At 44.3% G+C, this 15,856-nt stretch overlaps 1 protein-coding gene and 1 long non-coding RNA gene across 4 annotated transcripts in view; one reads left to right on the top strand and one right to left on the bottom strand.

Annotated features, from left to right (window-relative positions):
- Nucleotides 1-4,544, top strand: part of ATF7IP2 (activating transcription factor 7 interacting protein 2) — a 59,611-nt gene extending 55,067 nt beyond the window's left edge. For 2 of the 3 annotated variants that reach the window (XM_036825877.1, XM_036825876.1), the window contains 2 exons: nt 3,219-3,304; nt 3,910-4,334. In XM_036825877.1, the coding sequence (XP_036681772.1) occupies nt 3,219-3,304; nt 3,910-4,323 (500 nt within the window). In that variant the 3' untranslated portion in view covers nt 4,324-4,334. Of the gene's footprint in view, nt 1-3,218; nt 3,305-3,909 lie in introns of all 3 variants that reach the window. The other variant, XM_036825875.1, reaches the window with a different exon arrangement.
- A 2,814-nt stretch (nt 4,545-7,358) lies between these two features.
- On the bottom strand, nt 7,359-12,678 carry LOC118881220. Its single transcript, XR_005016473.1, has 4 exons — nt 11,729-12,678; nt 7,923-8,105; nt 7,533-7,787; nt 7,359-7,448 (listed from the first exon to the last, which is right to left on the bottom strand). It is a non-coding gene; the product is annotated as an uncharacterized LOC118881220 (long non-coding RNA).
- Between the last annotated feature and the right edge of the window lie 3,178 nt (nt 12,679-15,856).

The raw sequence follows: 15,856 nt of genomic DNA on the forward strand, positions 1-15,856 counted from the left end.
ACTGTCAGTTTCCTCTTTTATAGGTGTTAGCAGTTGCCTTATGTATTGAGGTGCTCCTATGTTGGGTGCATATATATTTATAATTGTTATATCTTCTTCTTGGATTAATCCCTTGATTGTTATGTAGTGTCCTTCCTTGTCTCTTGTAACATTCTTTATTTTAAAGTCTGTTTTATCTGATATGAGTATTGCTGCTCCAGCTTTCTTTTGATTTCCATTTGCATGGAATATCTTTTTCCATCCCCTCACTTTCAGTCTGTATGTGTCCCTAGGTCTGAAGTGGGTCTCTTGTAGACAGCATATATATGGGTCTTGTTTTTGTATCCATTCAGTGAGCCTGTGTCTTTTGGTTGGAGCATTTAATCCATTCACGTTTAAGGTAATTATTGATATGTATGTTCCTATTACCATTTTCTTAATTGTTATGGGTTTGTTTTTGTAGGTCCTTTTCTTCTCTTGTGTTTCCCACTTAGAGAAGTTCCTTTAGCATTTGTTGTAGAGCTGGTTTGGTGGTGCTGAACTCTCTTAGCTTTTGCTTGTCTGTAAAGCTTTTGAATTCTCCATCGAATCTGAAAGAGATCCTAGCCGGGTAGAGTAATCTTGGTTGTAGGTTCTTCCCTTTCATCACTTTAAATATATCATGCCACTCCCTTCTGGCTTGTAGAGTTTCTGCTGAGAAATCAGCTGTTAACCTTATGGGAGTTCCCTTGTATGTTATTTGTCATTTTTCCCTTGTTGCTTTCAATAATTTTTCTTTGTCTTTAATTTTTGTCAGTTTGATTACTATGTGTCTCAGCATGTTTCTCCTTGGGTCTATCCTGCCTGGGACTCTCTGTGCTTCCTGGACTTGGGTGGCTATTTCCTTTCCCATGTTAGGGAAGTTTTCGAATGCAATCTCTTCAAACAGTTTCTCGGGTCCTTTCTGTCTTCTCCTTCTGGGACCCCTATAATGCGAATGTTGTTGCATTTAATGTTGTCCCAGAGGTCTCTTAGGCTGTCTTCATTTCTTTTCATTCTTTTTTCTTTATTTTGTTCCATGGCAGTGAATTCCACCATTAGTCTCCCAGGTCACTTATCTGTTCTTCTGCCTCAGTTATTCTGCTATTGATTCTTTCTGGTTTATTTTTCATTTCACTTATTGTATTGTTCATCTCTGTTTGTTTGTTCTTTAATTCTTCTAGGTCTTTATTAAACATTTCTTGCATCTTCTCGATCTTTGCCTCCATTCTTTTTCCGAGGTCCTGGATCATCTTCACTCTCATTATTCTGAATTCTTTTTCTGGAAGGTTGCCTATCTCCACTTCATTTAGTTGTTTTTCTGGGGTTTTATCTTGTTTCTTCATCTGGTACATAGTCCTCTGCCTTTTCGTTTTGTCTGTCTTTCTGTGAATATGGTTTTCGTTCCACAGGCTGCTGAATTGTAATTCTTCTTTCTTCTGCTGTCTGCCCTCTGGTGGATGAGGCTATCTAAGAGGCTTGTGCAAGCTTCCTGATGGAAGGGACTGGTGGTGGGTAGAGCTGGGTGTTGCTCTGGTGGGCAGAGCTCAGTAAAACTTTAATCTGCTTGTCTGCTGATGGGTGGGGCCGGGTTTCCTCACTGTTGGTTGTTTGGCCTGAGGCAACCCAGCACTGGAGCCTACCCGGCTCTTTGATGGGGCTAATGGTGGACTCTGGGAGGGCTCATGCCAAGGAGTATTTCCCAGAACTTCTGCTGCCAGTGTCCTTGTCCCCACGGTGAGCCACAGCCACCCCCCGCCTCTCCAGGAGACCCTTCAACACTAGCAGGTAGGTCTAGTTCAGTCTTCTGTGGGGTCACTGCTCCTTCCCCTGGGTCCTGATGTGCACACTACTTTGTGTGTGCCCTCCAAGAGGGGAGTCTCTGTTTCCCCCAGTCCTGTTGAAGTTCTGCAATCAAATCCCACTAGCCTTCAAAGTCTGATTCTCTAGGAATTCCTCCTCCCATTGCCGGACCCCCAGGTTGGGAAGCCTGACGTGGGGCTCAGAACCTTCACTCCAGTGGGTGGTCTCCTGTGGTATAATTGTTCTCCAGTTTGTGAGTCACCCACCCAGCGGTTATGAGATTTGATTTTATTGTGATTGCGCCCCTCCTACCGTCTCATTGTGGCTTCTCCTTTGTCTTTGGATGTGGGGTATCTTTTTTGGTGAGTTCCAGTGTCTTTCTGTCGATGAGTGTTCAGCAGTTAGTTGTGATTCCGCTGCTCTCGCAAGAGGGAGTGAGCAGACATCCTTCTACTCTGCCATCTTGAACCAATCTCTCATGCATCGATTCTCTTACAATTAAAAGCGTAAAATCATTACCTTTACAAAAATGTTTTTTAACACCAGTAAATAAAGCGATTAATAAGTTATCTTTGAAACACAGTGCAGAATTTAATTATCCTTGTCAGTTAAAAGAAAAATACAAATAAAAAATTTTATTGGGGGAGATTCATAAAATATGTTAAACAGTTATATCACTGCACACACAGTGGATTAAAAATGATTTTTGCTGCTTGTTAGATATGTTCAAACTTATGAAATTTTTAGCTGTCTGGCCCTATTACTTTCCAACATGGAGCCCCTTTTCTTACCACCCCCATGATACTTTCCCCAGTTGTCCTCAAACCATTCTTGCGCCTACTAAACCTTCTTTCTCTCCCTCACACCCACATTTTCTCTATTTTCCTCCTTTTCTTCTTCTAACCATCTCTCTTTCTTCCATTCTCTCTTCTGTCTCTCCTCCCTCCCCCTCCCTTTCAACAGTCCACAATTGATGTCTAATTCCCTCTAGGCTACCATGAGATACCTCCAACCCCAGCCTGCATGAGTTTTAGTTTGAATTCCCAGGCCTTGTTGGTATCACACATTCTTATAGGATTGTAAACAGTTCTGTGTTTGCAAACATCCTTGTTGACCTAACAGAGCAAAATCTGCCTCTGAGACTGCTAAGCAGGAATTCCCTCTCCCATGGGTAATTTTTCCTAGTTCCCAGTTGCATCATGACATTAGTGTTTACCTTAAGTGAGGAATTTTTGTCACATTAAAAATTCTCTATATTTGATACATTTGCATATCAAAAGTTGTCTTCTTATTTCACAGTTTTATAATTTTAGTTCACAGTTAATTACTACCCAAGATGTAAACTACTGTTTGCTCTAAAGGCTATGGGATTGATTATTGCAGATACATTTTACTTTTAAACCTTCTGTTGTTCACAGAAAGTCCAGTATCCACGCTTGAGTTACCTACGAAAGCTATTTCAATCTCAAAAGAGACAACCCCAGTGGCACAAAATGCAGCCCAGGTACTGATATGAAATGTTCTGTAAGGGATATTCATTCCAAATTGAGTGGAAGTACCCATTTTACTCATAAAGAAACATTTGGGTTACATTTCATCTTAGAAAGCACTTTAATATGCTTTTTTAAATGTGCTATTGTGAGTCTACTTATTTACTCAATTAAACTAATTTAATTGAATTTTCCAGAAGCTACAGAATTAAAACAACTACATTTTTTTAGGCCAACAACAAATTGGAAAAGATTTTTAAGAGTAATAACCATTGTTGATGAAGGTGGATGGAAATGGGTGTTCTCCTACACTCACACTTTTCATGTTTGGGAACACAGGTTTGGAAATGAGATGGAATATTTCTCCAGAATGTCTGGGACCTAACCCATTCTGGATTAGTGATACTCCAGAGTGTAGAGATCTTAACGCTAAAAGAAGCTTATGCTTGAAAGAAACTGGATCCAGCCTCACGTGTCCTTGAAGCATCCTTTTGTTCTTATGATTTTGATAAATGGATTGAGGAATGGGAAATATATATTGTAGAACAGCAGTTGACCACTTAAAAAAAATCAGACCCCACCGATTCAGCTTGCTAAACTTTTTATAAATGTGTTTTAGGTTCTTGAGTCCTTTGAGCACCTGCCACCTCTCCCAGAACCACCACCACTATTACCCGAACTGGTAGACAAAATCCGAGACACACTTCCTCCCCAGAAGCCTGAGCTCAGAGTAAAACGGGTGCTGAGACCCAGGGGCATTGCCCTGACTTGGAACATAACCAAAATCAATCCCAAGTGTGCCCCCGTGGAAAGCTACCACCTCTTCCTGTGCCATGAGAACCCTGATAATAAGCTGATCTGGAAGAAAATTGGAGAAATTAAAGCTTTCCCACTCCCAATGGCCTGTACTTTATCTCAGTTTTTAGCTTCCAACAAATATTATTTTACTGTCCAGTCAAAAGACATTTTTGGGCGATATGGACCATTTTGTGATATAAAATCTGTTCCTGGGTTTTCTGAAAATCTTACCTAAAAGTATGAAAAGTATTTGATAATTATATATCGTACTACATTTTGTTTTTTCATACTTCAGTTGTTTACAATGTTTCTCTAACGCTATTCGATGTCTTAAAGGGCCAGTTCAGATTGTGAACCCTTTATACGGGGACAGTCCTCTTCCCTATGTTGTAAGTGGCCTGTAGTTTCATGAATTTCTGATTTGCATTCAATAAATACTTCCAATGGATATGTTCTAAGAAATACACTATCATGGACCCATGTCGCTAAGCTGTGTTAGGTACAATACGTTTGGTGACTGTGGAGCTACTGTTTCTATCAGAAGCCCTAGGATGTAAGCAACCACCATTTCCTCTCTTGAAAATCAGCTTTTGGTGACCTGCTTGTGGTCAGTATAGGTACAGGAAAATTCAGCTCTTTACTGAGGCCAGATCATCCTTGGGGTGCATCTCCACCAAGATTTTATGAAAATAGATGTCTTCCCATTCTGTTCAAATTCTAAGGGCTATTAATTTGTGCCCCTCCCTACTCCCCCCCTTTTTTTTAGGCCATGTCAATCATTTAGGGAAATAGTCTAGGTTTTCCCGAAATCGGTTTGTATACTTACATACATAATAAAAGTAGTTAAACGTTGTGTGCTGTGTACACAAATAATACAGTATCTCTTGTAAAATAAAAAATTACCCAACCTGCTATTTCAGTTGAGGAAAATGGAGTTGTCTGCCTTAGATTTAAGGCTTTAATTTGCTGATTCCCTAATGAGACCCTTTGCTTATTTCCTGGCTACCATCATTACTTACAACATAACACTAAGGGGCTCCCATAGATGTCCTGCTTACCTCTGTCTGAGGGAACACTGATGTGAGCTGTGGCTCCTACAAGTAGCCCAAGAAACTTGACGGGTGAGCAGACTGGGTAAGTGTAAGTCAGGCCCTGATGGGACAAACCGTGGATAAGTAATACTAGGACACTGAGAAAACAGAAAAATAACTGTTAGTGTGAACGTCTGTTCAAGAGAGGCATTCTTTTCTGGTATATAGTGAAAGTTCAGGCCTCAGAGGCTCTGAGATTTAAAAAATTGAACAGGAATGGCTTTCCTTGGCATTTTGTGAATGCTGTCACATCTTCAGTCATCAATGAAGATGTTATTTTTCAGTCTCCTGTGTCTACCTTTTAAAACACTATGACTGAAAGAGCCAAATTCTGAGCTGAATTTGCAGAGATGAGCCGCCCTCTGTGAGGCCCTGTTTCAGGCTCGGAGCCGTGGAGCGTGTTCTGCAGCACAGGACGAGGCTTCACTTGAGGACACCTGCACCCGTGGGCTGCCGTCAACTAGCCATTCACTCACTAAGCGAAGCCGAAAGCCTTGACGCCACAACAAGACTTCGGTGTACATCAGCAGAGCGAAACTGCATCCTAACCAGCAGATCTTCTGGAATGTTGGTAGGTACACAAGTCTTAAGCAAAGGAGCTCTTCACAATAGTAGAATGAGGAGGGATGCTGATAGCAAGCAAGCATCTCACAGCTGGTGGCCCAGAAAGCATTAATGTTTCTTGCCTTTTGGAGGGGCAGGAGCAAGATCTTCAACTGTTAACTATCAGGGACACCAGAAGAGAACCGGCCTGAGAACAAGACCCAGGACTGTACAGTTACATAGTACAAGGTGAACCCCCCACCTCCACCCAGGAAACGTTTCATGCGCTTTTGGTGGGAAACCTTTATGCCTCCTTTAAGCAACAGAACCAAACTCTTGATTGATGAGCTAAAATTGAATATATTGAGAAAAGGCTGTGGGGCGGTTCCTGGAATCAGCAGGGAGCTGAGAGACTCTGGCTTGGAAAACAGGAAAGGGGAAAGAAAGATACTTTGCAACAAGTTCCCATGAGGATTCAAACCTGGGACAGTTTATGCAATTTATACCCCGTAATGATATGTTAAGATATTTTCTGCCCATTTTAAAGATGTGGAAACAGGTCCAGGGAGCTTGGTCGGCTTGCCCGAGTCACAGAGACCCAGCCCATTCACACACGGCACCCTGGTCCTGGGTTCCGGCTGTACACACAGGCTGTGCGGCCTCGTGGGGACAATGGGCAGAACAGAAAGCCTTCCCCACTGTCCTTGCTGCCTTGTGGTTCCAGAATCAAAACCCAGACATCAGATTGACTTATCCTAGGGCATGTGTCAAAGCTGCAAGGTGAACAAGAAAGCAAACCTCTGGCATTTTTGGTCAGTGAGAGGTATACTCCGCTACTCTTGACACTCAGGGTAGGTGTAGTGGCTTTGGATGATGTCCATGTCGCTAAGCTGGAACTACCTTTCCCAGGATGTCCGTCCCTGGCTGGTTCAAGTTTAGCGTTGGTCACGAGACACTGCATGCAATTTGGAGCAGAAGCAAAACATCAGTTCTGTGTTTTATGTTCTGAAGATAGATACAGGGCATCAGAGCGTGGAGGCTTCCATGCTCTGCTGGCTCACAGACCCACAGCTCCTGCCAAGTGCCTGGCGAAGTGAAGGGCACCTCTGTTTGCTGCTCTGTGCCTTTCCTATAGGCCATGTTTCCTGTGGCTTCGAGGCTGGAGGTAGTCACACACAGACGTGCTTCCAGTTTGTACTTGCTCTTGTCCGCTTCCTTCCTTCCTTCCTGACGGCCACCTGGCTGACCTCGCGCGACTCCAGACTCAACACTAGACCCAGAGGGAACAGGTTGCGTAGGCTTCTCCACCAGCTCTCCCACACTGGGCCAAGTCTAGCCCCTCTAATCAGTTCCAAGCTCTATAGTTTTGATGGCTTCCTCACCAAGACCACAGGGCCCCCAGACAGAGGAGGCGCATCCTCACCCCGGGAGTTGAGTATCAGGGCAGTAGCTTGTCCAACTGTCCTGGACACTGAATGTCTCATATGTTGTTCTCGTGGGATAAGGAATTCACAGACAGACCCTGAGTCTGAAAGCCAGTTCCAACACTTACTATGAGGTCGGCATCTCTCTGAGCCTCCTTTTTCTCAATGTGTAGAATGCAGTGCTGACTCCTTCCTTCTGCCTCTTTCTCCCTCTCTTTCCTTGTTTAACTGGTTCTGCTGCCTGAGCTCAAGAGCCCTGATTCAGGGTCATTGTAAGGAGTTAACGATGTAACATAGAATACCTAGGATGAAGCAAGTCCTTTATTAGTAAATGGTAGAAAGCAAAAACATAAAACCTTTGCTGGGGATGGGTAAATTAGAAATACCTTGTTTCCGAGGTAACTGCTAATTTACTGGGCCAAAGGGTCAGCAGGAGATGGCATGTCACTCAGAGGTGGCCATGGAGATAGAAGAAAATTCTTCTAAAAATCATAATGTGAACACGTTTCCAATATGGAGATAGAGGCAGAGATTGGAGTGATGCAGCCACAAGCCAAGGAACGCTGGAGCCACCAGAAGCTGGAAGAGCCTCTGGAGGGAGCACAGCCCGGCCAACATCTGGATTTCAGACGTCTCTAGAGCTATGGGAAAATACATTTCTGTTGTTCTGAGCCACCAAGTTTGTGGTAATTTGTTACAACAGCCCTAGGGAAACTAACACAAGCACTCTTCCCTGGGACCACGATTTGTTCAAAACGTGGACACCTGGCCCTTACCCCATATGCTGCGGAGGTGGGGCCTCCTGCGTGTTCCTAGACACTCATGTTGGCCGGGGGGTGGTTTTATGCCCCCAACATGGAAGATGCAAAGCCTCTGCCAATCATTTCACAATGTCTTCTGTCAGTGAGATGTGCCCAACATCCTGAAATCAGATGGTGGCTTTAACTGGTAGATGGCAGCTGTTGAAGAATAATCAGTATCAAGGCTTCAGAGAACAAAGAACCTTATTTGGGGTCCTAAGAATTGCAATTCGGGAGTCACAGATTCAGGTAAAACCAAAAGACTGTTCTGGGGAAGAGGGAGTCAGGGGCTTATAAAGGCAAAAGCCACTAGATTATTGTCTGGCGAGAATTATGACTGACACAAAAAGGAAATATTTGTCTTTAAGGGATAGGCTGAAACGAGTTATTTAGGGTAAGGGTCTAGTAGGTATCTTGAGCTTCTGGAACATTGTGCAGATGTTCTGGATGCCCGCGTTAAGATACTAAGTGGTCAAAGGTCAGATTCCACCCGGAATGAGACGTGCGTGAGTCCCACTTCCTCAACAGCCTCCTGGCTTCTTTTCAGAGAGCTCTCTTAGCAATACTCACTCCATCTTATTTTCCTTTGACACAGCTGAAGTGGCAAATGCTCAGAGATAGATAGACTTACATTACCTGTTACCACAAATCCAGAGGATAGAGTTAAATCATTGAATTTTAAAAATCAGGAGTCCTATAATGCAGACAAATCTAATTCAGTCAGTTCCTACCTTTCAGCCTCCTGAGATTTTCTCGGGGAGGATGTGGCTATTTGATTTTTTTTATCCGTGTTGAAAGGGATCAAAACATGCCACCACAAAATATGCCACTTTGGCGTAAGGATTATGTTGAGCTGAACGCATGTGAGAAAACCGAAGACACAGGAAGAGCTCGCTTCACTCGCCCTTTCTGCCTAAAATCAAGGCATAAATTTCCACTTGTAAAGGTGACATAAATTTCCCTCTGTAAAGGGGTTTCCCTCTCCAGTACCTGGAAGACCTGAGATGAATCTGCATAACAAACCCTATTAAGCAAACCTTTATCTGCTATATATTTCCTAGTCAACTTCCCACAATTTACCACCTCTAGGAGCCCCAATCCCTTTCCTTTGTCACTTCCCCATAATTTAATCGCCCTTTGTTAAAGCCCTCCAGGTCTAACCACTTCTTTGGGGTTTCACATGTTTTCTCTGAAACCTCTGTGCATGTAAAAATATTAAAATTTGTATTCCTTTTCTCCTGTTAATCTGTCTTTTGTCAGTTTAATTCACAGGCTCCATTCATAGCCCCTAGAAGGGAAGAGGAAGTTTTCTTCCTCTACAATGTGAACTATGGGTGGTAGAACTGTGTTGGGGTAAAGAGTCCCACCCACTGGGATCTGATCCTCCAAATGCACAAGCAAAGTCCGAGACGACAGAGACCACAGGAATTACGATGGGTGGTGGGAGAGCTTAATAGATTAGCTATTTAGATGGTGGAAAAGAACAAACATTAGTTAAAACTCAAACCATCACTGGTCAACAAGCAACAACTCTTATACATAGACAATGAATTAATCATCCATATACCAGGATGTTTTTCTCAAATTTCTTTGAAAGGAAAATTTCTTATAATTTTAAAACTAGGGCCAGGGTTTTGTGAGATTGAAAGCGAGCAGGACCCTGCAGGGCCTTCCTGGTGGCAGATCCCTCTGTGTCCCCTGTTTCTTGTTTGTAGGAGAAAGGCTTCAGTCTCCTAGGCCTTCCCCAGGATCCAAAAAGCAGACTCAAGCAGTTACTAATTAGAGAAGTAAGGGAATGCAGAAACAAAGGAAAAGCAGTCCAGCAAGAAAAGTAATGATAGTTTAAACGATAGGTCAGCCATAAAACAGAGTCACAGGACCCCAGTTCCTCCTCAAGGGATATAGATAACAATCGGACACATATCCTTGAGTTGTTTTACAGAAACCAGGGCCTCACTGGATAGAAATTGCTGACCACAAGCACGTAGACCCCAGATTGGTTGGAGTCAGAAGGCTGATGGTTAAGATTGCCCAAATACCTCCCTGTTACCTCACCACCGACTAATCAGAAGAACATCCATGAGCTGATCATGTACCCTGCAACCCTCACCCCTAACGTTGCCTTTAAAAATCCTTCACTAAAAGCCATCGAAGAGCTTAGGTCTTTTGAGCATAAGCTACCTGTTCTTCTTGCTTGGCACTGTGCAATGCACCACAACCTGGTGTCGGTAGATTGGCTTTGCTGTGTGTCTGGCAAGTGAACCCGAGTTCAGTTCAGTAACAAGATGGACAACTGTTTGTCAATGCCAGTGAAATAAAACACCTTAAAGATTGCAGTAAGTTGGATCAATAAAGATGATATCAGAAAACATATCTGTAGATGCTATGACTAACCACAGGGGCAAAGACACCTGAAGTTTCTTTTCCTTACTTTGACAGAGGGAAGTGACGTCTGATGTATGAAGAAAATATTTCTACACTCAAGATTTATTTAAAACGATTTCTAACCCAATTATGTTTCCCTGGATTTTGGCTGTAGAGGAATATATTAAATGCAGTTGGACAGGTTCGGATGGAATTTGGGCCAAGATAGTACAAAAGGCAGATCATATTTGATTTTTGCCATACAGAGTTTTAACTATTCACATTAAAGAGAGTATTGAGTTTTGGGGGGTTCCTAAAGATCTGAGTAATCTGTGGGATGGATGTCCAGAGTGCCTGTGAAGGAAGGATACAGATGCAGCACAGCTGGTTCTGTAAAGATAGCAAACGGCCAATTCTGGCCATGGCAAACCCTGCCACCATGGAAACCACACATGATGGTAAGGATCATGGGGAGTGTGAACTACCCACAAATTGCCCCCATCACCTCCACAGCTTGAGGTCAGTTCCTTTTGAGCTAATTGTACTTATCTACCACTTCTCTCTCCATGAAAAAAAATTATCCCTTAGCCTGGGGATACTCACCCATGTCTTGCTCACAGACTGGGACCCATGTGCAGCAAGCAGAGATATTTGGGGTAGTTTAAGAAGTAAGATTGAGGGCCCTGTTTCAGGCCACATAGGCTCTGTATAAATGCAATTTGGTAAATTTGTGGGCAGGGGTTATTCGTCTGAGTGAAACAGAGGCCAAGCTTAGGTAGGCTGGATTGTAGCCCAAGACACAGGAGAAATTCTTAGCAGCTGTGTTAAGAGGTTTACGACATGGTAAAAGTTTGGTAAAGACATCAGCCCCGGCAACCCAAAACTCTATTTTCACCCATTGGTTACAATTTCATAGTGAAATATTCATGTGTTCATTCATCAAGGGATCTACCAGATTCCAGACACCGTGCCAGGTGCTAACATGGAGAACAAGGCTTATCACTGTCTCTGCCCTCTTGGAGCTGACCTAGTGGGGGGGGGCACAGGAGACAAATGGAAAGTACACACATGAGATTTTCAGGGAGCAATGTGATGTGGTCCATATGAAAATAAGGAGGAGATATGATGGGGGCAGTGGGGTTATGTGAGACAGGCTGGTTAAGAAGAGCTTCCTGGACGAGGAAGCACTTAAGCTGAGGGATGATAAAGAGAAAGGCATGAGAGTGCCTGGGGGAAGGGCTTGTGCCTGACCAAGAAGCTTAATGCACATGGGGAAAGTCCTCTGAAGGAAAAGGATTTGGGTGTAAGAGCGGATCCCACAGGACAATGAAATGCAATGCATGACCCACAGTGGATCCTGGATTTAGAGGATATTATTTGGACCTTGGTGAACTCTATGGATAATAGTGTTAAATCACCTGAAAGTGATCATCGTATTCATCGCATCGGGCTTACGTGGGAGGACAGTCTTGTTCTTAGGAGATACTGCCGACGTCCTTGGAGGCAAAGTGTCTTGATGTCTGCAGCTGACACGCAAATGGCTCATAAAATATTTATACACATACACACATACAAAGAGAAAGATAAAAGCAAATGTGACAAAAATGTTAATAGTCAGTGAATCTAAGTAATGTTATTCTTGCAACATTTCTGCAGGTTGAAAATTTTCAAAATAAGCAGTGGGGGGACAAAACAACGGATCATGGACTCTTAGAGTCCACGTAGGGTCAGGTGAGACTACCCTCTAGAAATCCTGATTTAGCTGAAATCTGCAGAATGGGTAGAACTCACCAGGTTAAGTACATAGGGAAGGACATTTGCAAGAGGCAGGTGGTTCTGGACAGTCTGGTTTGGGGCCTGTGGGAGGAGGCTAGACCTCCTAGTACCTCCCAGGCCACTTGCCTCTCTCCCCTGCCTGGAGGTGGAGTCTCTCTCTCCACCTCCTTGATTCTGGGGAGATCTATGATTGCTTTGACCAATAGAATACAATGAAAGCAATGCTGGGCCAGCTCTGGGAGCCGGCCAGGCAGCTTCTACTTCCTGCCTCTTGGACACCAGCCACCACGTAAGAAATGCAGCCACCCTGAGATTACCAGGCTGTGGGAAGCCCAGGCCATGAGACCCTGGAGGACAAGATGCCACATGGAGAGAGGGAGAAAGAAAGAGACAGGCCAGGGAGCACTAAGATGGCAGACCCGTGAGTGAAGAAACCATCTTTGGAGCAGATCCTGAATTGCAAATGCCCCAGCTGAAGCCACGTGGAGCAGACGAATAGCCCAACTGAGTCCTACCCAGATCTGGACCCACAAAACTGTAGGCAAAATAAGTTATTTTAAGCCACTATGTTTGGGGTTTGTTTATGAGGCAACAACAGCACCGGGGACACTGCTAGAGACTGTTGTCCATGTTAGGAAGTTTGATCATCATCTTGGGAGTAACAGAGAGCCATTGAAGCCTTCAGGCCCGATGGGTGACAGGACCAGAGTGGAGGCTGTGGTCACTCTGGCTGCCACGTAGAAAATGGGCTGGGGTGGGGGCGATGGGTAGGGGGGAACCAGGATGACAAATTACAAGTCCATCGCAATGGTCAGGGTGACACGACAGCAGCTGGGACTGGGTTTGTGGAAGTCATGTCCAGAGTCAGGGGAACTGAAGAACAAATCCTTTCCAGGGAAACATCAATGCACATACCAGCCCCAGACCCCAAGGTCCAGTTATTCTGTCCCGATGCCACTAAGGAAGCCAGAATAAATGTGCACACCCTTCTTCCTCCGGGAAAAAAATAACATGGCAGAAGGAAGTGTAGAATGACCACAAAAGGAATCACTGTAATGATTTCTCTTCTTTGGGGAATATCCGATTTGGAAAAAAAAAAAAAAAAAGATGGAAATTTTATCTGACCAGACCAAACCAAATTGTTTTGGTTTATGATTGGGATTGTAATTGAATATAGAAATGTATAATATCCAGGTCAGTAGCCAAATGTTGAGGCTTTGGAATGTTTGCGGTTTACTGCCTGCCTTCAACGTCACAAATTTCATCCCTACAAGACCTGAACGAACAGTTTGGAAAATTGGCCACCAGGTGGCAGTAATGCCCATTCTCCACCTTTCTGAAATTGAAAATAAACCTGCTTTTTGTCATGTTTGGTGTTGAAACCAATCGATTGTCACAAAACTACCAAACAACATATTTGAAATATGGTGCCAGTGTAGCGAGACTTTAGCTAATATTTAGGTATAGCACAGTCCTTTCTTCCCAGACCTCCACATTGATTCTCAGTTGATTTTGAGTCTTGAGTCAAAATTTTTAACTGGAATTGCTTCTCTAAACTTAGAGTCAGAAGCTCTTCCTTGACTGTGTTCTCTGCTCCAGAGCTTCAGTTCCATTTAGAAACAAAAGCCCTTGCAGGTGGATTTTATCATCCTCACTTCATTTCATCAAATTGGAATTGATGTAGATTAGAGGCAATTAGTTTAAGCTGAAAATCCAATGCAAGTCAAAAAAGACTCAGATCTCAATGAGACTTTGGAAGCAACTTACCCTTAGTTGTCTGTGATGAAAATGTAAAGCTTTTCTGAGGGACTGGATTGAAAGTGGCAAAATGTATAGCATAGAAACGACTCACATTACCGCCCCATCTCCGCTCCTCCCCTCTCCCCATGACAAGTCAAAACAGGACAAAGCTTTCCAGAACTCTGCAGCAGCATGCGGACATAGATTAAGAGAGAGCCTGGGACTTCCCTGGTGGCGCAATGGTTAAGAATCCACCTGCCAATGCAGGGGACATGGGTTCGAGCCCTGGTCCGGGAAGATCCCACATGCTGCGGAGTAACTAAGCTCGTGAGCCACAACTACTGAAGCCCGCGCGCCTAGAGCCCGTGCTCCGCAACAAGAGAAGCCACCGCAATGAGAAGCCTGCGCACCGCAACCGCAACGAGAAGTAGCCCCTGCTCGCCGCAACGAGAGAAAGCCCGTGCACAGCAACAAAGACCCAATGCAGCCAAAAATAATTTAAAAAGAAGGCAAAATATTAGCATCTGTTTAAAAAAAAAAAGAGAGAGAACCTTAGTTCCCAGAGTTGTCTAGTGGACCAGAATTTCAGCAGCAGGGGGGTTTATGGGAGGGGCCTGGGGTAGCCCACAGAATTGTGCTGTAGGCTAGAGAAGGCTCAGAAAGGGGCACAAAGAATAATCAAAGGGACAGGAGCTAATGGAGAGAATAAGATGCAGCTGCTTGAGGGCTGGGTTTTCCACCCTCACAAGCCTAGGAGAGAAATGTTGATTGACTTGGTTTGGGTCACGTGCCACCAGACACCCTGATGGATCGACCTGCCCACCCACTGGGAGGGAGAGATGATTCCAAAAGGAATTTGGGGTGTTGCTACCAAAGCAAGGGGAACTGCATATTAGGTGACCAGAAAGAAAGCAATCCGTGTCAACATGATTCACAGGTATTTTGAAAACCCGTAGACCATGAAGTGAGATTTCCTTTCTTTTTAAAATTTATCATTTTTGATTGGACTGCAGGTCACTGCATTTCCAAACCACCTCTGAGGTCTGTTTATCCTGCTCAGTGAGACAAAGAAGAGAACCAGCAGAGAAGAAAGGAAGTTCAGGTTGGATGGGCCAGGACCACCTCTTAATTTGGGCTGTCTGGCCTGGTTTTCAGTGTTAAGCATCCCATGAAATACTCCCAGCTGTGATCCACCAACATCGTTTGGTCCAAATCCCTGGAGAGCTCGATAAGATGGCCGATTCCAGGGCCCCACCCCTTGAGGGTCCCACTCCACAAGTCTGGGGTGTGACCCAGGAATCTGTATTCTCAACATGCTGCCCAGGGAATTCCAAGGCAGCAAGTCCTTGGACTAGACTTTAAGAATCAGCCCCCTACCCCACCCCTTCCCCACCAGCAAATTATAAAGACTTTTTCACGTACAAGGAGACAGAAATTTAGGCTGAATTTGAAATCAGTTGAGCTGCTGGCAAAATCTGGCAAATTACACATTTTGCTCACTGGCTCTCTGCCTCCTTTGCCAGAAAACAAGCCAAGCAAGACGGAGGCTGGAACTGGAGGCTGAGTCATCCATCCTTTAAATAAGCACTCTGGTTACTGCGTCAACTCAGCCAGGGGCAGGGAGGCTGCAGGCCACACCTTGCTAACAAGCGGAGGCAATTCTCCGAGGCTGGCTGTGTGCAGTTCACACTGAAGGCTCCAGATCCCGGCTTGGAACTCCTATCAGCCCATCTCTCCCATTAATCCCTTGGGAAAGCCTTCCGCTCCAGCAGCTGCTCCGCATGTTGGGTCCACACTTTCCGCCTCTTCCTGGAAGAGCCTGGAGGCTCCTCCTCCAGGAAGCCCTTCTGATTCAGTCCCCCTGTTTTCAGCCTCTGCCCACCCTGGAGCCTTCAGCACTTCCCTGAACCACCCGTTTGAGCCTGTCTTTTTTTTAAGTTGTGGTAAAAAATTTTATTTTTTTCATGACATACATGAGATTACCCTCTTAACAAAGTTTAAGTGTATGGAACTATACCGTTACTTATAAG

This window comes from Balaenoptera musculus, chromosome 15, assembly GCF_009873245.2.
Source record: "Balaenoptera musculus isolate JJ_BM4_2016_0621 chromosome 15, mBalMus1.pri.v3, whole genome shotgun sequence".
In the NCBI taxonomy this organism is placed as follows: domain Eukaryota; kingdom Metazoa; phylum Chordata; class Mammalia; order Artiodactyla; family Balaenopteridae; genus Balaenoptera; species Balaenoptera musculus.